The following is a 22218-nucleotide window of genomic DNA, read 5'->3' as shown; positions in this document are numbered from 1 at the left end:
TCTATACTATTCTACGGTATCTTAGTCACTTAATGTTTACATCTGGCATGAATCATCTCATGTGTATATACTGTATTCTATACTATTCTATGGTATCTTAGTCACTTAATGTTTACATATCTGTCATTACTCATCTCATATGTATATACTGTTTTCTATACTATTCTACGGTATCTTAGTCACTTAATGTTTACATCTGGCATGAATCATCTCATGTGTATATACTGTATTCTATACTATTCTATGGTATCTTAGTGACTTAATGTTTACATCTGGCATGAATCATCTCATGTGTATATACTGTTTTCTATACTATTCTACGGTCTCTCATTCACTTAATAATGTTTACATATCTTGCATTACTCAGCTCATAACTATATACTGTTTTTCTATACTATTCTACTGTATTCTATACTATTCTACTGTATTCTATACTATTCTACTGTATTCTATACTATTCTACTGTATTCTACTGTATTCTATACTATTCTACTGTATTCTATACTATTCTACTGTATTCTACTGTATTCTATACTATTCTACTGTATTCTACTGTATTCTATACTATTCTACTGTATTCTACTGTATTCTATAATATTCTACTGTATTCTATACTATTCTACTGTATTCTACTGCATTTAACATGTTATTTGATAATGTTTGCAAGTATGGGCCCCCAGTAAAGTGGAAAATAAAACTCGCGTAATGAGTGATTCTATACTATTCTACTGTATTCTACTGTATTCTATACTATTCTACTGTATCTTAGTCCGTTTCGCGCTGACATCACTTGTCCGTATGTATATAGTCTTAATTCATTCCTACTTAGATTTGTGTGTATTGGGTATATGTTTGTTTGATTTGTTAGATATTACTGCACTGTCGGAGCTAGAAGCACAAGCATTTCACTACACCCGTAATAACATCTGCTAATCAAGTGTATGTGACCAATAACATGTTATTTGATAATGTTTGCAAGTATGGGCCCCCAGTAAAGTGGAAAATAAAACTCGACGCCAATGAGTGAAGTAAACAATTACTTTTTATTGATTTAAGTTTCTCAGAAGAGTCTCTTTTCAGTGTGTAAGAATCATTGTTATTCCTTCCTTGTTGTTATTATTATTATTAAATCAATAATAGTGATTTGGTACATTATGACATCCAGTACTGAACGAGCCTCTTCACAGTGACATGAATCAATCCGCTTCTACGCTTTTTGGGATCTAGAACAGCAATATCTCTGCATCAAAACAAAACCAATAACAGTGGAAAACAACAAACTGGGGATTGATATTGTAGATATTGGGATAATAGATATGATTAGAGTCACACAACTCTAGAGTAGGTAATACCAGCTAAAGGTTAGCACATTACAAGCCACTTCCTCAATAGAAATGTAAAACGGGATATTCTGAACAATATTCTACTGTGCTGCTGCTGCATTAAGGTAAGTCTATACACTGTACATCCAGATATATTTCCAAAAAACAGGTTTCACAGTTTTAAAGACTTCATTTAAATTAGAAATTGTTTAAAAAAAAAACACTTTCTTACATAAACTATTATTTTGGAGTGTGACTATTATTTGCCCTGGGAGCAAATGTTTAAATGAATACAAAATAAACATGTTGAACATTTCTTACATATTTTACAAAATAAATGTAAAGTCCTCTTCGATAAACTAGTGACTCCCTTCATGATTGTCATTTAGTACTACGAATAATAAATACATGTACAAATAATAAAATAATATAAATAGCTTTTGATAATACTAGTTCTGTATGTATTCTGGACTTAGTGTATGGTAGGTGTTTTTACATTGTTTCTGTACAGAAGTGCCTTGGTGAAAGTTTCACAATTCTACTGCGACTGAAACATACACAACTACTGCTTCTACCGCTACTATACGTAACACCCTGAACTGTAGTATAGTAGTCTGAACTGTAGTATAGTAGTCTGAACTGTAGTATAGTAGTCTGAACTGTAGTATAGTAGTCTGAACTGTAGTATAGTAGTCTGAACTGTAGTGTAGTAGTCTGAACTGTAGTGTAGTAGTCTGAACTGTAGTGTAGTAGTCTGAACTGTAGTGTAGTAGTCTGAACTGTAGTATAGTAGTCTGAACTGTAGTGTAGTAGTCTGAACTGTAGTATAGTAGTCTGAACTGTAGTATAGTAGTCTGAACTGTAGTGTAGTAGTCTGAACTGTAGTGTAGTAGTCTGAACTGTAGTATAGTAGTCTGAACTGTAGTATCGTAGTCTGAACTGTAGTATAGTAGTCTGAACTGTAGTATAGTAGTCTGAACTGTAGTAGTCTGAACTGTAGTGTAGTAGTCTGAACTGTAGTGTAGTAGTCTGAACTGTAGTATAGTAGTCTGAACTGTAGTAGTCTGAACTGTAGTATAGTCATCTGAACTGTAGTGTAGTAGTCTGAACTGTAGTATAGTAGTCTGAACTGTAGTATAGTAGTCTGAACTGTAGTATAGTAGTCTGAACTGTAGTATAGTAGTCTGAACTGTAGTATAGTAGTCTGAACTGTAGTAGTCTGAACTGTAGTAGTCTGAACTGTAGTGTAGTAGTCTGAACTGTAGTGTAGTAGTCTGAACTGTAGTATAGTCATCTGAACTGTAGTGTAGTAGTCTGAACTGTAGTATAGTAGTCTGAACTGTAGCTCAGTTGGTAGAGCATGGCGCTTGTAACGCCAGGGTAGTGGGTTCGATTCCCGGGACCACTGTATACGTAGAATGTATGCACACATGACTGTAAGTCGCTTTGGATAAAAGCGTCTGCTAAATGGCATATATTATTATTATTATATTATTATTATAGTAGTCTGAACTGTAGTAGTCTGAACTGTAGTGTAGTAGTCTGAACTGTAGTATAGTAGTCTGAACTGTAGTAGTCTGAACTGTAGTGTAGTAGTCTGAACTGTAGTATAGTAGTCTGAACTGTAGTATAGTAGTCTGAACTGTAGTGTAGTAGTCTGAACTGTAGTGTAGTAGTCTGAACTGTAGTATAGTAGTCTGAACTGTAGTATAGTAGTCTGAACTGTAGTATAGTAGTCTGAACTGTAGTGTAGTAGTCTGAACTGTAGTGTAGTAGTCTGAAATGTAGTATAGTAGTCTGAACTGTAGTATAGTAGTCTGAACTGTAGTGTAGTAGTCTGAACTGTAGTATAGTAGTCTGAAATGTAGTATAGTAGTCTGAACTGTAGTAGTCTGAACTGTAGTATAGTAGTCTGAACTGTAGTATATTAGTCTGAACTGTAGTGTAGAAGTCTGACACATATGGACACATTCTGATACATTTTCACAAAAAAAATTTCCCTCCAACTTTGTCTCTTTAAAGTTTTAGTTTCCTTTTTTTTGAAGTCTTTATTAGTTAAAATATCTCAGTGGTGTGAGTATTGGTTGCTAGGATATGTTGCTGCAATAGCTGAGAACAGTTTTGTGGTGGAGAATGGGAGGCCTGAGACTGATGACAAGTAGTTTTACTCCGTTTAAGTGACGCTGCGGTGCTTGTTGCTGATCTTCTCTTCTGATCAGTGTTGTGATTCGCTGGGCCCTGTGGTGGCTCTGCCTCCCTATTGGTCCCTTTGATCTACAAGTTAATTTCAGGTGCAGGCCCTTACCAGAGCACCCAGCACAACACAGCGCCACCATCAGTTCAGAGTCTGTCATTACGCCCTCAAAGTCCCCCAAAATATTGGTGAAAATATCGATTTCTTTTTTAAAAATGGGAATCTTAGTTAAGCAACAGTTTGTTTTTCAAGGTTCACGAGTGCCTTTCTCCACAGTTTGTTTTCAACAACAAATAAAATAAACTTCTGTCTAAATGTTAGATGTTTTGCCCTTGGCAATAAAAGTAACAACAAAAAAAGTTTAGTATATTCTTCTTTTCAAAAGTCCCTGCAGCGTTCAGTGAGAAACCCCATTTGTTGGTTTATTTTCTGCGGGGTTGGAGAGGAAAGGGGGAGAAGGTAGGGGGAGCGAAGAGAGGAAGGAACTAGTAACTAGGGTGAGAAGATGAAAGGGATGAGGAGGAGAAGGAGAAGGGGAGGAGAGTCAGTGAGAGAGAAAGAGTCAGCCAGTCCTCCATCCCAGTCCAGGAGAGCTGTTACCTCTTGCCCATCTCGTTCTGTCTCAGGAACTGGATGTTGGTGCTGCTGTCAGCCAGTTCTGGGTACTGTTCCACGGGTAAAACATAATACCCATCATACCCTTGTACCCTCCCCGCGGTCTGCAGCTGCTGCTTCTCTCCCTCCGTCCACAGCCGGCTCCCCTCCTTCCCATCCTTGGCCCTCTGCCGCTCCCTCAGCCAGGCCCCAGCCAGGGCCCTCTGCCGGGCTAGTTCCAGCAGCCTCACCCTCTCCTCATCCACCACGTCCAGAGCTAGCCCATACCGCACGCTGAGGGCTAACGACGGCACCGCAAACTCCACTGTGGCGCCGCGCCGCGACCTCCCGCTCACAGTCACGTTGATCCCGCTCTCCAGCGCCTTGCGTCCGTTGGTCAGCCCCAGCGCCAGTAAATCACTATCGGCCGAACCGACTTTAACGAAGAAGTGACAGTCATGTCCGGCCTGCGTGTAGTGCGTTCCATCCAGGTAGATGGCGCCATTGAGGACTAAGGACACTTTCCGGCTGTCGTCGGTTGCCATGGAGCTAACTGCCGCCACCACACGTCCTTCCTTCAGCGCTAGCATCACTCCCCGGCCGATGATGGGCGTTGATGTGCCGAACCAGTGTCCAGGCTTGTCGCGGCGGTCGCGGGGGTCCTTGTTAAGGAGCCGTCCCTCCAGGGCCATGAAGGCCTGGTTGTGGCGTTCCGCTGCCTGCTGCACCCCCGTTATCAGCTACAGGAGAGACAGGGGTAGAAGAGAGGTTAAATGTCACTGGTCAACCAGAAGAATGCAGACGAGGATACACTTATACTGTTTGGTTTACAGCTATTCTCATCTATTAATGTCCAGATTTCATTGAAATCATTGAAGGTTCATATTAGTGATCCCACAGTATCTTCAATGTCTCATCTGGCTCTGAGAGAAAGAGAGAGGACCATTTCTCTGTAATAGCAGGCCTCATTTAGCTCACAGACAGTATGTTTCGGATTCTGGTTAACATAGAATCAGTACAATGGAACTGTAGGCTGTCCCAGGCCTTCTCACCTGTCCGTTTTCACAGTCCTTGCTGGCCTGCAGCTCGTAGGGAGGCTCCACGAAGTAGAGGGTGTGACGGGGGAACCCTGGAATGATGTTACTGAGCTGGAAACCAAACATCACCAGCCAACTCTTCACGTCTGTGGAACAAAGACAACACAGTAAAAAATAGTTTTAATACAGCTAGCAAGTCATAGAAATATTAGAAGATGTTAAGAAGTTTGAAAATGCTATAATAATCTGCGTAGTATTAGGGAACAGATTTTAAGTGTAGTAAAATATTGTATGTATTCTTTGGGATGTTCTTCGAATCTAAATGATAAAAAAACAAAGAGAACTACAGTACACAGTGACGATGATAACACAACACTCAGCTCTCTCTCCTTTACCTGTAATAACAATAATGTGTTTTATAAAGCTCTTTTCAAGGATCCGAAGACGCTCTACCTGTGACGTAGTTCTTGATGTCCAACACGTCGCTGAGGGGGTTGTTGTTCTTGAACATATACAGGTTGAAGGGTGCAGGGTCCTTGCCGATCTTGGGCCAGCTGGCATAGTCTGGTGAGGTCCAGCGGCCTGCCAGGACGTCATAGTCCCTCTGGGTGAAGTGGACCAGATTGGTCAGGGTGTCATAGAGACCCCCATGGAACCCAACCACCAGCTGGAACTCTGGGTTAGAGTCCAGGTACACCTCTCCGTACGCTGTGTACTGTACCTGGAGGTCACAACAAATACAGACGCATGTTTCACTTCAAATCACTACAACATTATCCCCTCTGGGGCAATTAGGAAAGACAAAGTCTGGTTACTTGGTCAGTTTTTGTATTTTTAATTTGAACAATCAAATGTACCTCTCTGGACATCAAGTACCAATTTATATTTTCTTATCTTAACATGTAGATAACGGGCCTTGAGATATTTAACAATCATGCAGCAAAAAGAATGATCATTAATAGTATTATTATTACTGTCATCATGATTACCTGTTTGATCATCTGTCCGTTGCTGCTGAAGACAGCCAGTGGTGTTCCGGTGTTGTCTGAGGCGATGTAATACTCCTCTCCACTACTCACCTCCATAGCAAACAGATGACCCTGAGGGAAGCAGTACGGGCTTTACATCATAACTCACAGACAGTCACGTCACCATAACTCACAGACAGTCACGTCACCATAACTCACAGACAGTCACGTCACCATAACTCACAGACAGTCACGTCACCATAACTCACAGACAGTCACGTCACCATAACTCACAGACAGTCACGTCACCATAACTCACAGACAGTCACGTCACCATAACTCACAGACAGTCACGTCACCATAACTCACAGACAGTCACGTCACCATAACTCACAGACAGTCACGTCACCATAACTCACAGACAGTCACGTCACCATAACTCACAGACAGTCACGTCACCATAACTCACAGACAGTCACGTCACCATAACTCATAGACAGTCACGTCACCATAACTCACAGACAGTCACGTCACCATAACTCACAGACAGTCACGTCACCATAACTCACAGACAGTCACGTCACCATAACTCACAGACAGTCACGTCACCATAACTCACAGACAGTCAAGTCACCATAACTCACAGACAGTCACGTCACCATAACTCACAGACAGTCACGTCACCATAACTCACAGACAGTCAAGTCACCATAACTCACAGACAGTCACGTCACCATAACTCACAGACAGTCACGTCACCATAACTCACAGACAGTCACGTCACCATAACTCACAGACAGTCAAGTCACCATAACTCACAGACAGTCAAGTCACCATAACTCACAGACAGTCAAGTCACCATAACTCACAGACAGTCAAGTCACCATAACTCACAGACAGTCAAGTCACCATAACTCACAGACAGTCAAGTCACCATAACTCACAGACAGTCACTTTACCATAACTCACAGACAGTCATGTCCAGTGCTTAATTTGAGTCACATCCTGACAGAACAGGATCCAGCACCTTTTCATTTTGGATTGTTTTGTTCCGGAATCTATTGTGCCGGATCCGGTACCTCTCCTGGTATGAAAAATAATTTACATTTTTTGCATGTAAACATTCTAATAAAAGTGATCATAGTTTATTCGAGTTGCATCTTTATTAATTATCCTGCCCCCACAAAACAAATGTAATGTGAAACAGTTGATTTTGAGCCCGGGCCTAATATTCTAAGAATTGTTTTGGGTTGGGCTGGCCTGGATTTATGGTTTGCGCAACATTGTAACCTATGTTTCAGACCAAAGCGTGGCCTTGGCTGTGTGAGAAGTGCACCAGTATCTCTCACATACAGTGCCTTGCGAAAGTATTCGGCCCCCTTGAACTTTGCGACCTTTTGCCACATTTCAGGCTTCAAACATAAAGATATAAAACTGTATTTTTTTGTGAAGAATCAACAACAAGTGGGACACAATCATGAAGTGGAACAACATTTATTGGATATTTCAAACTTTTTTAACAAATCAAAAATTGGGCGTGCAAAATTATTCAGCCCCTTTACTTTCAGTGCAGCAAACTCTCTCCAGAACTTCAGTGAGGATCTCTGAATGATCCAATGTTGACCTAAATAACTAATGATGATAAATACAATCCACCTGTGTGTAATTAAGTCTCCGTATAAATGCACCTGCACTGCGATAGTCTCAGAGGTCCGTTAAAAGCGCAGAGAGCATCATGAAGAACAAGGAACACACCAGGCAGGTCCGAGATACTGTTGTGAAGAAGTTTAAAGCCGGATTTGGATACAAAAAGATTTCCCAAGCTTTAAACATCCCAAGGAGCACTGTGCAAGCGATAATATTGAAATGGAAGGAGTATCAGACCACTGCAAATCTACCAAGACCTGGCCGTCCCTCTAAACTTTCAGCTCATACAAGGAGAAGACTGATCAGAGATGCAGCCAAGAGGCCCATGATCACTCTGGATGAACTGCAGAGATCTACAGCTGAGGTGGGAGACTCTGTCCATAGGACAACAATCAGTCGTATATTGCACAAATCTGGCCTTTATGGAAGAGTGGCAAGAAGAAAGCCATTTCTTGAAATCCATAAAAAGTGTTGTTTAAAGTTTGCCACAAGCCACCTGGGAGACACACCAAACATGTGGAAGAAGGTGCTCTGGTCAGATGAAACCAAAATGGAACTTTTTGGCAACAATGCAAAACGTTATGTTTGGCGTAAAAGCAACACAGCTCAACACCCTGAACACACCATCCCCACTGTCAAACATGGTGGTGGCAGCATCATGGTTTGGGCCTGCTTTTCTTCAGCAGGGACAGGGAAGATGGTTAAAATTGATGGGAAGATGGATGGAGCCAAATACAGGACCATTCTCGAAGAAAACCTGATGGAGTCTGCAAAAGACCTGAGACTGGGACGGAGATTTGTCTGCCAACAAGACAATGATCCAAAACATAAAGCAAAATCTACAATGGAATGGTTCAAAAATAAACATATCCAGGTGTTAGAATGGCCAAGTCAAAGTCCAGACCTGAATCCAATCGAGAATCTGTGGAAAGAACTGAAAACTGCTGTTCACAAACGCTCTCCATCCAACCTCACTGAGCTCGAGCTGATTTGCAAGGAGGAATGGGAAAAAATGTCAGTCTCTCGATGTGCAAAACTGATAGAGACATACCCCAAGCGACTTACAGCTGTAATCGCAGCAAAAGGTGGCGCTACAAAGTATTAACTTAAGGGGGCTGAATAATTTTGCAAGCCCAATTTTTCAGTTTTTGATTTGTTAAAAAAGTTTGAAATATCCAATAAATGTCATTCCACTTCATGATTGTGTCCCACTTGTTGTTGATTCTTCACAAAAAAATACAGTTTTATATCTTTATGTTTGAAGCCTGAAATGTGGCAAAAGGCCGCAAAGTTCAAGGGGGCCGAATACTTTCGCAAGGCACTGTAAGTAGTGTGGTGTACCACGGACAAGCCACCAGGGGAGACTCTTCGAGGCCTGGTGACAGACAGAGTCTACATTACGCGTCTGTGGCTCCCTCTGTTGCATGTGCCAGGTCTCGACGGGTCCTCCGGCCAGGACTAATTCAGGCTGATTTGAGGCTGGTAAGTAATCAAGGGGCTGATTGATCACCAGCCGCACGGGCCCCATAAAGCTGCCAGGAGGGCAGCACACGGGAGGGTTGGAGGTAGTAAGAGGTTGCTACTGGATAGATGTCCTCACGGTCTACTAGCACCAAGGGGCTCGGTGTTTAACCCCAGAGGAGACAGCTTTACCCGGAGCCGAGAATGAGGTAATCCAGAAGAGGTTTCCTCCAGGTTTCTTTTGTTTTTCTTTAATGTTTTAAATAAATACCCTTGAATCCGAGGTATCACACTTGTGTCTGATCTGTGCGAACGTTTAGATCAAACACCCTGGTTTACCACAATTGGTGGAGAATGAGGGAAAATCTGACAACGTGGTCAGACCAGGGTTGACGTTTAGGTAGTATCAGCATTGATGAGTTGATAGCTCAGTTCGTTCGGGCCCAACTAGCACCACAGGACATTCAGGAACGAACGCTGGAAGAACAGTGTCTACAGAATGTCTGCATGCTTGAGAAAATCAGGAAGTTGTGAGGAGAAACACAGACAATCACAACCCAATCAGTTTTTATAATCAAGCTAATGGAGGATGTCGACGTCGAGACCTACCTCTGCATGTTAGAACGGACAGCACTATGGTAAGGATTGTCCAAGGCGAAGTGAGCAAGTCTGCTGGCCCCGTTCCTGTCCAGAGACGCCCAAAAGGTGTATTATTACCTCAACACCGAACAGGTGGCTAACTACGACTGTATCAAGAGGGAGGTACTCAGCCGACACCGGTACAGCCTAGCCCGTCGGGCCCAACTTGTCCACAACTGGAGGTTCATGGTCGAATATTCCTCCTGAGCACAGATGAGCGACCTACTGCGCATCACCTGGGCTCCTAACCGACGTAGCCACCCTCCCTGTTATCGACAAAATTGGTCATGGATCACTTCTTACAGGCGCTACCTCACGACATGAAGAGGGCGGCGAGCCTGCACGCACCCCAGATCTTGGAGGACCTCTTGGGAGCAGCACCAAAATACCGAGGCCATGCTGAAGGGGATGCAGGCCAAGTCCAGGAGCTGTCGGAGGACATGGAAAGACGACCCCACCACCGTACAATCCGACAGTCAGCTGGGCTAAAGGACTGCAGACCCACGGAGAGACAGCCAGGGGAGAAGACTAAAGGAGGTGTTTTGAGTGTAGCGCCAGGGTACACCTTGCATGACATTTCCCGGGTCGAGAGGAGTTGAGGCCCCGGAGGCGAGGCCCTGGAGCGAACCACCAGCACCCATGGTCCCTGTGAAAGTCGACAGTCATGACATCCAGACTCTGTTGGATTCCGGGAGTGTGGTAACGCTCGTACAAGCACACCTGCTGGCCCATCCGACTGACTGTGGTGAGGAGATGTCCATCTCCTGTGTCCACGGTGAAACAGGTATTCGACCAGGCCACAAGGGAGCTGCCACAAGGGAGCTGCCATATGGTGGTGCCGTACCTGAGTTGCCGGTAACCCTCCTCGTGGGACGAGATTGTCCGATGTTCACAGCACTGTGGAGGCACGAGCTGGGAAAAAAAGTAAGAGCCAGCGACCGACGAGAGCAGGGATGGACCGTCGCCTACGTGGCACGGGAGCATGCAGTTGCCCACCGCGTGTCTACGGACCCAGAGTCGAGGTCCGAGGGGGCGCCAGAACCATCCACACCTGGTGAACAACTGGAGGAGGAGCTTATACTCCCCTTCCTCGATTTTGAGGGATCCGGTGAGACAACTGCCCTAAGTCTTCTGAGGGGACAGTTTGGGACTGCCCATTTTGACCGTTTAGTGGGAAGTGATAGCAGTGGATGGCCTGCTTCTTCCGGGGGTGAGTGACTGGCGATACCCCCATTTCCAAATAAAAAATAACCTGTTGTATCAGGAGTCGCACAAAAAGGGGGAAGTCCGAGAGGTTCTGTTGCTGCCCCGTCGGTACTTCGGAACCATTATTCAGCTGGCCCATACCCATTTGTTGGGGGCGCACCTGAGAATGTAGAAGACCTGGGAAAGGATCACCTCCCGGTTTCGCTGTTCCGGGATGAGGCAGGCCATGGAAGTCTATTGCAGCAGCCGCCCGGAGAGTCAAATCACCGCCCCAAAAGCAGACTTCCCGGAACCTGCTGGTTCCCCTACTGATCATTGGAGTGCTGTTTGAACGCATCAACGTGGACAGTGGGCGCCCTGGTAAAAACATCCCAGTATATCCTGGCTATAGTAGATTATGCCACCCGATATCCAGAAGCAATTCCTACTTCTCTTTTTGTGTTGTGCACAGGTCAGGGGCGAAGCATGGGAAAGCGGATACCCTATCGAGAAGGGAGACCGCCCCCTCCCCCTCCCCGACAGGGCTAACGTCTTGATCAAACCCTCTGGTCTGCCACACTAGAATGAGGAACTGCAACATCCCTGATAAATAGAAATACAAAAAACACCACGCAGACAAAACAAGCCTTTCGCAATATTTCAAATACAATCGAGGGAAAACACAGGTTGGAAAGCAAATGGCTTTTGGCAGGAGTGCATCGACAATCACCAGTGAGTGAGCTGCACATCATTGGGTGAGTCAGTGAAACTGGAAAGCATTTTTAGGACTATAATTTCATCCTCATATTGTAGCCTACAATATGTGTCTCCACACACCTCGGACTGGGCTATTGATGGATTCAAGACAAGGTTGTTTTTGCCAGTGTCAAAGTAGCCTGCCATTTTGATCATTTGTTAGGTATTAAAAAAGATTCTGCTACAGTCTCCAGTCATCTAAAATGAAGTAGATTTGTATGAAATGCGTTTATAAAAGGCCAACATTTTTCTGGACCGTAAGCTACTAAAAATGTCTCCCATGTGTGCAACTTCTGTAAGTGCCTCTACTCTACTGATCTATGTCACTACGCAAATGTGATGATATGCAATCCTTTAATACGAAGGTGATTTTTTTTCTCATGCGTACCTCAGAACTCCCCAGGTCACCCTCCTCTAATGCTCACTTTTTGTTCCGGCACCTCACGATTGACAAATTAAGCCCTGGTCACGTCACCATAACTCACAGTCACGTCACCATAACTCACAGTCACGTCACCATAACGTAATGATAGCATCACAAAAACGTGGTTATATCACAACAATAACAAAGGCATAACACAATCACCATGAACAGTATTTATCACATGTAGTCTGTAGATGAACACACTTTTCTCTAATAATCCGGTAGCCTACCTGCAAGTCATAGTACAGTGAAGCGATATCTGAGCTGGAGTGGTTAAATATATGTGTGACTCTTGCCGGGTGGTTCAGATCAGCGTAGAAGAACTGGAGGTGTTGTCCCAGACTGGTCCTAGTGGACACTCTCCTTCCCAGTCCGTCATAGCGGTACTGGACGCTCCAGCCTCCCGGGAGCTTGCTATATGCTCTGAGGAGCTGGCCCTTGGAGTTGTAGTCAAAGACATCCGAGCCTCGCTGGCTCAGGAAGCCATCCTCATCCACATGGTACTGCACGTCGCCCAGGCGCGTGATGCGGTCTCGGAGGTCGTAGCGGAGCGGCGTGAGGCGGGCACTGTTCCCAGGGTTGAGGAGGTGCAGGTTACCGTTCAGGTCGTAGCTGTAGCGCCACGTGGACCAGTCATTCACCTGGAGGCAGAGACAATGAAAAGAACTCTTTAAAAACACACCTGAAGTCAACTGTTTAATATGTCAACTCTTTAATACCACACCTGAAGTCAACTGTTTAATAGCACAGGTGAGTAGCAGAAATCAATGGCCTATGCTCCTTATAAAAGCCAAGGGCTTAAGGTAAGTCAACATAGGGAAGTCAAAAACTGAAGTGAAAAGGAATACCATACTGTGTGTATTTGCAAAGAACAACAACATTTAATCAAGTATTTCAGGAAGTGGTCTGTAGTAATCTTCTAGGATTGTGATTTGGTGCTCAACTACTGCAGGACTAGTATCTCACTGGTAAGGTCAAATCTCCTACCTTCACCCCGCTGAGCTGTCCGTCCCCGTCATACTCATAGCGGTACTGTGTTGTGTTGGCGTATGGTCCTATCTTCAGCTCTCTCTTCACCACGCGTCCCATACTGTCGTACTGCACCGTCATCCAGTACATCAGGGACCTGAAGATCTCGTACTGCACCTCTTTGATGCGCCCGTGGGTGTCGAAGTGCTTGCTGAGGGTCATCACAGCCGTGGTTATGATCTGGTTGATGTCATAGTAGATCACGCCAAACTTCCCAAAGTGTTCCACCTGTAGCCAAGATAAGAGTTAAGAGTTAAGTCAAATATTGTACAGAGGGTCTAGGTCCCACTTTAATCCAGTATAGGTGATTTATGCTCAATCTATCAACTGTAACTGCCATCCTGCAAGGGGTTTGGTTGTGGCTGGAGTTAGGGTTGAGGTTGAAGCTAGGGTTAGGGTTTTTATTTTATTTCACCTTTATTTAACTAGGCAAGTAAGTAAAGAACAAATTCTTACTTACAATGACGGCCTACCCTGGCCAAACCTTAACCCGAACGACGCTGGGTCAATTGTGCGCCGCCCTATGGGACTCCCAATAGGAGTTGTGATATAGACTGGAATCGAACCAGGGTCTGTAGTGATGCCTATAGCACTGAGATGCAGCGCATTAGACCACTGCGCCACTCGGGAGCACCACAAAAAAAGGTTTGAGGCTGGAGCTGGAGCTAGTGGTAGGGTTCAGGCTGGAGCTAGTGTTAGGGTTCAGGCTGGAGCTAGTGTTAGGGTTCAGGCTGGAGCTAGTGTTAGAATTGAGGCCGGAGCTAGTGTTTGGAGTGAGGCTGGAGCTAGGGTTAGGGTTGAGGGTTGAGGCTGGAGCTAGTGTTAGGGTTGAGTCTGGAGCTAGTGTTAGGGGTGAGGCTGGAGCTGGAGCTAGTGTTAGGCTTGAGGCTGGAGCTAGTGTTAGGGTTCAGGCTGGAGCTGGAGCTAGTGTTAGGGTTCAGGCTGGAGCTAGTGTTAGGGTTGAGGCTGGAGCTGGAGCTAGTGTTAGGGTTGAGGCTGGAGCTAGTGTTAGGCTTGAGGCTGGAGCTAGTGTTAGGCTTGAGGCTGGAGCTAGTGTTAGGGTTCAGGCTGGAGCTGGAGCTAGTGTTAGGGTTCAGGCTGGAGCTGGAGCTAGTGTTAGGGTACAGGCTGGAGATAGTGTTAGGGTTCAGGCTGGAGCTAGTGTTAGGGTTCAGGCTGGAGCTAGTGTTAGGGTTCAGGCTGGAGCTAGTGTCAGGGTTGAGGCTTGAGCTGGAGCTAGTGTCAGGGTTGAGGCTGGAGCTGGAGCTAATGTTAGGGTTGTGGCTGGAGCTAGTGTCAGGGTTGAGGCTGGAGCTGGTGTTAGGGTTGAGGCTGGTGCTGGAGCTAGTGTCAGGGTTGAGGCTGGAGCTAGTGTTAGTGTTGAGGGTGGAGCTGGAGCTAGTGTTAGGGTTGAGGCTGGAGCTGGAGCTAGTGTCAGGGTTGAGGCTGGAGCTAGTGTTAGGGTTGAGGCTGGAGCTGGAGCTAGTGTCAGGGTTGAGGCTGGAGCTAGGGTTAGGGTTGAGGGTGGAGCTGGAGCTAATGTTAGGGTTGTGGCTGGAGCTAGTGTCAGGGTTGAGGCTGGAGCTAGTGTTAGGGTTGAGGGTGGAGCTGGAGCTAGTGTCAGGGTTGAGGCTGGAGCTAGTGTTAGGGTTGAGGCTGGAGCTAGTGTTAGGGTTGAGGCTGGAGCTAGTGTTAGGGTTGAGGCTGGAGCTGGAGCTAGTGTTAGGTTTGAGGCTGGTGCTAGTGTCAGGGGTGAGGCTGGAACTAGTGTTAGGGCTTGAGGCTGGAGCTAGTGTTAGGCTTGAGGCTGGAGCGAGTGTTAGGCTTGAGGCTGGAGCGAGTGTTAGGCTTGAGGCTGGAGCGAGTGTTAGGGTTGAGGCTGGAGCTAGTGTTAGGTTTCAGGCTGGAGCTAGTGTTAGGCTTGAGGCTGGAACTGGTGCTAGTGTTAGGTTTGAGGCTGGTGCTAGTGTCAGGGTTGAGTCTGGTGCTAGTGTCAGCCTTGAGGCTGGTGCTGGAGCTAGTGTTAGGGTTGAGGCTGGTGCTAGTGTTAGGGTTGAGGCTGGTGCTGGAGCTAGTGTCAGGCTTGAGGCTGGAGCTAGTGTTAGGTTTGAGGCTGGGGCTAGTGTCAGGGTTGAGGCTGGTGCTAGTGTCAGCCTTGAGGCTGAAGCTAGTGTCAGCCTTGAGTGTGGTCCAGGAGCTAGTGTTAGGTTTGAGGCTGGTGCTAGTGTCAGGGTTGAGGCTGGTGCTGGAGCTAGTGTTAGGTTGTCAGGCTGGAGCTAGTGTCAGGGTTGAGGCTGGAGCTGGTGTTAGGTTGAGGCTGGTGCTGGAGCTAGTGTCAGGGTTGAGTCTGGAGCTAGTGTTGAGGTGTTGAGCTAGGTAGCTAGTGAGAGCTGGAGCTAGTGTTAGGTTGAGGCTGGAGCTAGTGTCAGGTTGAGGCTGGAGCTAGTGTTAGGTTGAGGCTGGAGCTGGAGTGTCAGGGTTGAGGCTGGAGCTAGGGTTAGGGTTGAGGCTGAAGCTAGAGTCAGCCTTGGTGTGGTCCTGGAGCTAGTGTCAGGTTGAGGCTGGAGCTAGTGTCAGGGTTGAGGCTGGTGCTGGAGCTAGTGTCAGGTTGAGGCTGGAGCTAGTGTTAGGTTGAGGCTGGAGCTGGTGTCAGGGTTGAGGCTGGAGCTAGTGTTAGGGTTGAGGCTGGAGCTAGTGTTAGGGTTGAGGCTGGAGCTGGAGCTAGTGTTAGGTTTGAGGCTGGAGCTAGTGTCAGGTTGAGGCTGGAGCTAGTGTTAGGTTGAGGCTGGAGCTAGTGTTAGGTGAGGCTGGAGCGAGTGTTAGGGTTGAGGCTGGAGCTAGTGTTAGGTTTCAGGCTGGAGCTAGTGTTAGGTTGAGGCTGGAGCTGGAGCTAGTGTCAGGGTTGAGGCTGGAGCTAGTGTTAGGCTTGAGGCTGGAGCTGGAGCTAGTGTCAGGTTGAGGCTGGAGCTAGGTCAGGTTGAGGCTGGAGCTGGAGCTAGTGTTAGGGTTGAGGCTGGTGCTAGTGTCAGGGTTGAGGCTGGCTGGAGCTAGTGTCAGGGTTGAGGGCTGGAGCTAGTGTCAGGTTTGAGGCTGGAGCTAGTGTCAGGGTTGAGGCTGGAGCTAGTGTTAGCCTTGAGGCTGAGAGCTAGTGTCAGCCTTGAGTGTGGAGCTGGAGCTAGTGTTAGGTTTGAGGCTGGTGCTAGTGTCAGGGTTGAGGCTGGTGCTGGAGCTAGTGTCAGGCTTGAGGCTGGAGCTAGTGTTAGGTTTGAGGCTGGAGGCTGTGTCAGGGTTGAGGCTGGTGCGAGTGTTAGGCTTGAGGCTGGAGCGAGTGTTAGGCTTGAGGCTGGAGCTAGTGTTAGGTTTCAGGCTGGAGCTAGTGTTAGGCTTGAGGCTGGAACTGGAGCTAGTGTTAGGCTTGAGGCTGGTGCTAGTGTTAGGCTTGAGGCTGGAGCTGGTGCTAGTGTTAGGTTTGAGGCTGGTGCTAGTGTCAGGGTTGAGTCTGGATCTGGAGCTAGTATTAGGTTTGAGGCTGGTGCTAGTGTCAGGGTTGAGGCTGGTGCTAGTGTTAGGGTTGAGGCTGGTGCTGGAGCTAGTGGCAGGCTTGTGGCTGGAGCTAGTGTTAGGTTTGAGGCTGGAGCTAGTGTTAGGGTTGAGGCTGGAGCTAGTGTCAGGGTTGAGGCTGGAGCTAGTGTTAGTGTTGAGGCTTGAGGCTGGAGCTAGTGTTAGGCTTGAGGCTGGAGCTGGAGCTAGTGTCAGGGTTGAGGCTGGAGCTAGTGTTAGGGTTGAGGCTGGGGCTAGTGTTAGGTTGTGGCTGGAGCTAGTGTCAGGGTTGAGGCTGGAGCTAGGGTTCAGGGTTTGAGGCTGGAGCTGGAGCTAGTGTTAGGTCAGGCTTGAGGCTGGAGCTAGTGTTCAGGTTTGAGGCTGGGCTGGAGTTAGGGTTGAGGGTTGAGGCTGGAGCTAGTGTTAGCCTTGAGGCTGGAGCTAGTGTTAGGTTTGAGGCTGGTGCTAGTGTTAGGGTTGAGGCTGGAGCTAGTGTCAGGCTTGAGGCTGGAGCTAGTGTTAGGTTTGAGGCTGGAGCTAGTGTCAGGGGTTGAGGCTGGTGCTAGTGTTAGGCTTGAGGCTGGAGCTAGTGTTAGGCTTGAGGCTGGAGCTAGTGTTAGGTTTGAGGCTGGAGCTGGAGCTAGTTCAGGCTTGAGGCTGGTGCTGGAGTGTGTAGGCTTGAGGCTGGAGCTAGTGTTAGGCTTGAGGCTGGAGCTAGTGTTAGGGTTTGAGGCTAGAGCTAGTGTTAGGCTTGAGGCTGGAGCTAGTGTTAGTGTTGAGGCTGGAGCTAGTGTTAGGGTTGAGGCTGGAGCTAGTGTTAGGGTTTGAGGCTGAGCTAGTGTTAGGCTGTGAGGCTGAGCTGGTGTTAGGGTTAGGGTTGAGGCTAGGTTAGGTTTGAGGCTGGTGCTAGTGTCAGGTTGAGGCTGTGGCTGTGTCAGTTGAGGTTGAGGTTTAGGGGTGCTGGAGCTAGTGTTAGGTTGAGGCTGGTGCTAGTGTTAGGCTGAGGCTAGGGTTGTCACTGGAGCTAGTGTTAGGTTGAGGCTGGAGCTAGTGTTAGGTTGAGGCTGGAGCTAGTGTTAGGGGTCACTGGAGGCTGGTGTTAGTGTCAGGCTGGTGCTAGTGTTGTTGAGGCTGGAGCTAGTGTTAGGTTGAGGCTGGAGCTAGTGTTAGGTTTGAGGCTGGAGCTAGTGTTAGGGTTGAGGCTGGAGCTAGTGTTAGTTGAGGTGCAGTGTTAGGGTTGAGGCTGGAGCTAGTGTTAGGGTTGAGGCTGGAGCTAGTGTTAGGGTTGAGGCTGGTGCTAGTGTTAGGGTTGAGGCTGGAGCTAGTGTTAGGGTTGAGGCTGGAGCTAGTGTTAGGGTTGAGGCTGGAGCTAGTGTTAGGTTGAGGCTGGAGCTGTCAGGCTTGAGTGCTAGGCTTGAGGCTGGAGCTAGTGTTAGGGTTGAGGCTGAGCTAGTGTTAGGTGAGGCTGGAGCTAGTGTTAGGGGTGAGGCTGGAGCTGGAGCTGAGTGCTTGTTAGGGTTGAGGCTGGAGCTAGTGTTAGGGTTGAGGCTGAGCTAGTGCTGGAGCTAGTGTTAGGGGTTGAGACTGGAGCTGGTGTTAGGGTTGATGCTGGAGCTGGAGCTAGTGTCAGGGTTGAGGCTGGAGCTAGGGTTAGGGTTGAGGGTGGAGCTGGAGCTAATGTTAGGGTTGTGGCTGGAGCTAGTGTTAGGTTTCAGGCTGCAGTTAGTGTTAGGGTTGAGGCTGGAGCTAGTGTTAGGTTTGAGGCTGGTGCTAGTGTTAGGTTGAGGCTTGAGAGCTAGTGTTAGGCTTGAGGCTGGAGCTGGAGTTAGTGTCAGGTTGAGGCTGGAGCTGGAGTTAGTGTTAGGTTTGAGGCTGGAGCTAGTGTTAGGGTTGAGGCTGGAGCTAGTGTTAGGTTTGAGGCTGGAGCTAGTGTTAGGCTTGAGGCTGCTGGAGCTAGTGTTAGGCTTGAGGCTGGTGCTAGTGTTAGGCTTGAGGCTGGTGCTAGTGTTAGGTTTGAGGCTGGGCTAGTGAGGTTGAGTCTGGATCTGGAGCTAGTGTTAGGTTTGAGGCTGGTGCTAGTGTCAGGTTGAGGCTGGTGCTAGTGTCAGGCTTGAGGCTGGTGCTGGAGCTAGTGTTAGGGTTGAGGCTGGTGCTAGTGTTAGGGTTGAGGCTGGAGCTAGTGTTAGGGTTGAGGCTGGAGCTAGTGTTAGGGTTGAGGCTGGCTGGAGCTAGTGTTAGGTTTGAGGCTGGTGCTAGTGTCAGGGTTTAGGCTGGTGCTGGAGCTAGTGTTAGGTTTGAGGCTGGAGCTAGTGTCAGGGTTGAGGCTGGTGCTAGTGTCAGCCTTGAGGCTGAAGCTAGTGTCAGCCTTGAGTGTGGTCCAGGAGCTAGTGTTAGGTTTGAGGCTGGTGCTAGTGTCAGGGTTGAGGCTGGTGCTGGAGCTAGTGTCAGGCTTGAGGCTGGAGCTTGTGTTAGGTTTGAGGCTGGAGCTGGTGTCAGGGTTGAGGCTGGTGCTAGTGTTAGGCTTGAGGCTGGAGCTAGTGTTAGGGTTGAGGCTAGAGCTAGTGTTAGGGTTGAGGCTGGAGCTAGTGTTAGGGTTGAGGCTGGAGCTAGTGTTAGGGTTGAGGCTGGAGCTAGTGTTAGGGTTGAGGCTGGAGCTAGTGTTAGGGTTAAGATTGAGGCTAGAGCTAGGAATAAACTGTGATGTGGAAATGAAGCTAGAGTTAGGGTTAGGGTTGAGGCTTAAGGTTAGGGTTAAACTGGGATGTGGAAAGGGTTAGTGTAAGGGCTGTGGCTGAAGTTAGGGTTAGGGTTGAGGGTTAGGTTTAAGGGGTTTCTGTTTATGCTGGTATCAAACCTGGGTTGCATGGGCCTATTGCAATTTACCGCCCTGTTTCTAGATTGTACATCCAACCGGTCAGAAGTTAGGGTTGTCACTGGAGCTAGTGTTAGAGTTGAGGCTGGTGCTAGTGTTAGGGTTGAGGCTGGAGCTAGTGTTAGGGTTGTCACTGGAGCTGGTGTTAGGGTTGTCACTGGAGCTAGGATTGAGGCTGGAGCTAGTGTTAGAGTTGAGGCTGGTGCTAGTGTTAGGGTTGAGGCTGGAGCTAGTGTTAGGGTTGTCACTGGAGCTGGTGTTAGGGTTGTCACTGGAGCTGGTGTTAGGGTTGTCACTGGAGCTAGGGTTGAGGCTGGAGCTAGTGTTAGGTTGAGGCTGGTGCTAGTGTTAGGGTTGAGGCTGGAGCTAGTGTTAGGGTTGTCACTGGAGCTAGTGTTAGGGTTGTCACTGGAGCTGGTGTTAGGGTTGTCACTGGAGCTAGGGTTAGGGTTGAGGCTGGAGCTAGGGTTAGGGTTGAGGCTGGAGCTAGTGTTAGGGTTGAGGCTGGAGCTAGTGTTAGGGTTGATAATATAATAATAATATATGCCATTTAGCAGAGCTTTTATCCAAAGCGACTTACAGTCATGTGTGAGATGGGTGGTCCCGGGGATCGAACCCACTACCCTGGTGTTAAAGCGCCATGCTCTACCAACTGGCTACAGATGAGCTGAGTGGAGCTAGTGTTAGGGTTGAGGCTGGAGCTAGTGTTAGGGTTGAGGCTGGAGCTAGTGTTAGGGTTGAGGCTGGAGCTAGTGTTAGGGTTGAGGCTGGAGCTAGTGTTAGGGTTGAGGCTGGAGCTAGTGTTAGGGTTGAGGCTGGAGCTAGTGTTAGGGTTGAGGCTGGAGCTAGTGTTAGGGTTAGTAGTGTAGTCATCTACCCACCTTTCCAGAGATCTCGTCATAGCGGTAGAGGTCCACAGGCAGGGGAGTCTCACTGATGACTGGCTTCATACTTGCGATACGGAAGCTGTTGTCGTGGTACGTGTAGTCAAACCTAGCATTCACCATCCCCTCCTCACTGAACCGGTAGATCTGCTTGTCAATCAACGGACCCATCTTACGGTAACGTATCGTACAGGAGAACCCGCCGCTCTGTAAGTTTACCATCTTCAGAACCCCAGCCGTCTCGTCATAACCGAACGTCACCGTGGTGCTGTCGTAGAGGATCTCAGCTAGCTTGGCCAGCTTGCCATACTTGTAGAGGACACGTCGACCGGTGCCGAGGTAGTGGGTGGCCTTAGGGCGGCCGTCTTCGGTGAAGTCGTGGATGATGGAGGCGTTGCTCTCTGGAGGGTTGTAGGTGTTGCGGATGTAACCGATAGAGACGTGGGTGAACATGGTGTGGCGGGCTACACTAGGCATGGTGACGGCTGTGATGCGCCCCGAGGTGTCAAACTCAAATATGTACTGTCTCTGGCTCTGTAGGAGAAGGACCATGGACTGGAGAGAGAGGAGGGAAAGAAGTGGAGAAGGAACATAAGTCATCATCACTAGCATCATTTTATGCACTTTTCACTTCTCTCAATCAGCTTGTCATTGCTATTCCTGCTGCCTGTATAGTAGGTAATGTCTCACAGGTGCAATGATGCCTTCACTTTATCTAGGTAGCTATAGCACCACACAGATAAGATCAACAGTACAAGTACCAGTAGCAGTACCAGTAACAATAACAGTACCAGTAACAGTACCAGTAACAGTACCAGTAGCAGTACCAGTAACACTACTATGTCCTCACCTTATCCTGGTAGCTGTAGCTCCACACAGATCATAACAACAGTAACAGTAGCAGTACCAGTAACAGTAGCAGTACCAGTAACAGTACTATGTCCTCACCTTATCCTGGTAGCTGTAGCTCCACACAGATCATAACAACAGTAACAGTACCAGTAACAGTACCAGTAGCAGTACCAGTAACACTACTATGTCCTCACCTTATCCTGGTAGCTGTAGCTCCACACAGATCATAACAACAGTAACAGTAGCAGTACCAGTAACAGTACCAGTAGCAGTAACAGTAGCAGTACCAGTAACAGTACCAGTACCAGTAACAGTAGCAGTAGCAGTAGCAGTAGCAGTAACAGTACTATGTCCTCACCTTATCCTGGTAGCTGTAGCTCCACACAGTTCATAACAGTAGCAGTACCAGTAGTACCAGTACCAGTACCAGTAACAGTACCCAGTAGCAGTAACCTATTATGTCCTCACCTTATCCTGGTAGCTGTAGCTAACAGATCATAACAACAGTAGCAGTACCAGTAACAGTACCAGTAACAGTAACAGTACCAGTACTATGTCCTCAACTTATCCTGGTTGCTGTAGCTCCACACAGTTCATAACAGTAACAATACCAGTAGCAGTAACAGTACCAGCAGTAACAGTAGCAGTAGCAGTAACAGTAGCAGTACCAGTACCAGTAGCAGTAGCATTAACAGTAACAGTAGTAACAGTAGCAGTAGCAGTAACAGTAGCATTAACACAAGCAACAGTAACAGTACCTAGCAGTAACCTACCAGTAGCAGTAGCAGTAAATAAAATTTGATTTGATCAGTAG

The 22218-nt window shown here is 47.4% G+C and overlaps 2 protein-coding genes across 2 annotated transcripts in view; both read right to left on the bottom strand.

The window, feature by feature from the left end:
* Positions 1 to 1030: 1030 nt before the first annotated feature.
* On the bottom strand, positions 1031 to 3293 carry LOC127927827 (uncharacterized). The gene is made up of 2 exons (XM_052514507.1): positions 2891 to 3293; positions 1031 to 2667 (listed from the first exon to the last, which is right to left on the bottom strand). The coding sequence occupies exons 1-2, from the start codon at positions 3291 to 3293 to the stop codon at positions 1853 to 1855; spliced, it is 1218 nt and encodes a 405-aa protein (XP_052370467.1). The 3' UTR covers positions 1031 to 1852.
* Positions 3294 to 4112: 819 nt separating this feature from the next.
* LOC118375290 (teneurin-2-like) overlaps positions 4113 to 22218 on the bottom strand; it is a 181721-nt gene continuing 163615 nt past the window's right edge. The window contains exons 28-34 of the mRNA XM_052518261.1: positions 20550 to 21107; positions 13215 to 13484; positions 12458 to 12868; positions 6137 to 6247; positions 5601 to 5868; positions 5163 to 5293; positions 4113 to 4850 (exon numbers count right to left, since the gene is read on the bottom strand). Coding sequence (XP_052374221.1) covers positions 4113 to 4850; positions 5163 to 5293; positions 5601 to 5868; positions 6137 to 6247; positions 12458 to 12868; positions 13215 to 13484; positions 20550 to 21107 — 2487 coding nt within the window. The remainder of the gene's footprint in view (positions 4851 to 5162; positions 5294 to 5600; positions 5869 to 6136; positions 6248 to 12457; positions 12869 to 13214; positions 13485 to 20549; positions 21108 to 22218) is intronic.

This window comes from Oncorhynchus keta, chromosome 4 (genome assembly GCF_023373465.1).
Source record: "Oncorhynchus keta strain PuntledgeMale-10-30-2019 chromosome 4, Oket_V2, whole genome shotgun sequence".
NCBI lineage: Eukaryota > Metazoa > Chordata > Actinopteri > Salmoniformes > Salmonidae > Oncorhynchus > Oncorhynchus keta.
Note: the sequence above shows the minus strand (reverse complement) of the source record. Positions and strands in the feature narration are given on the sequence as shown.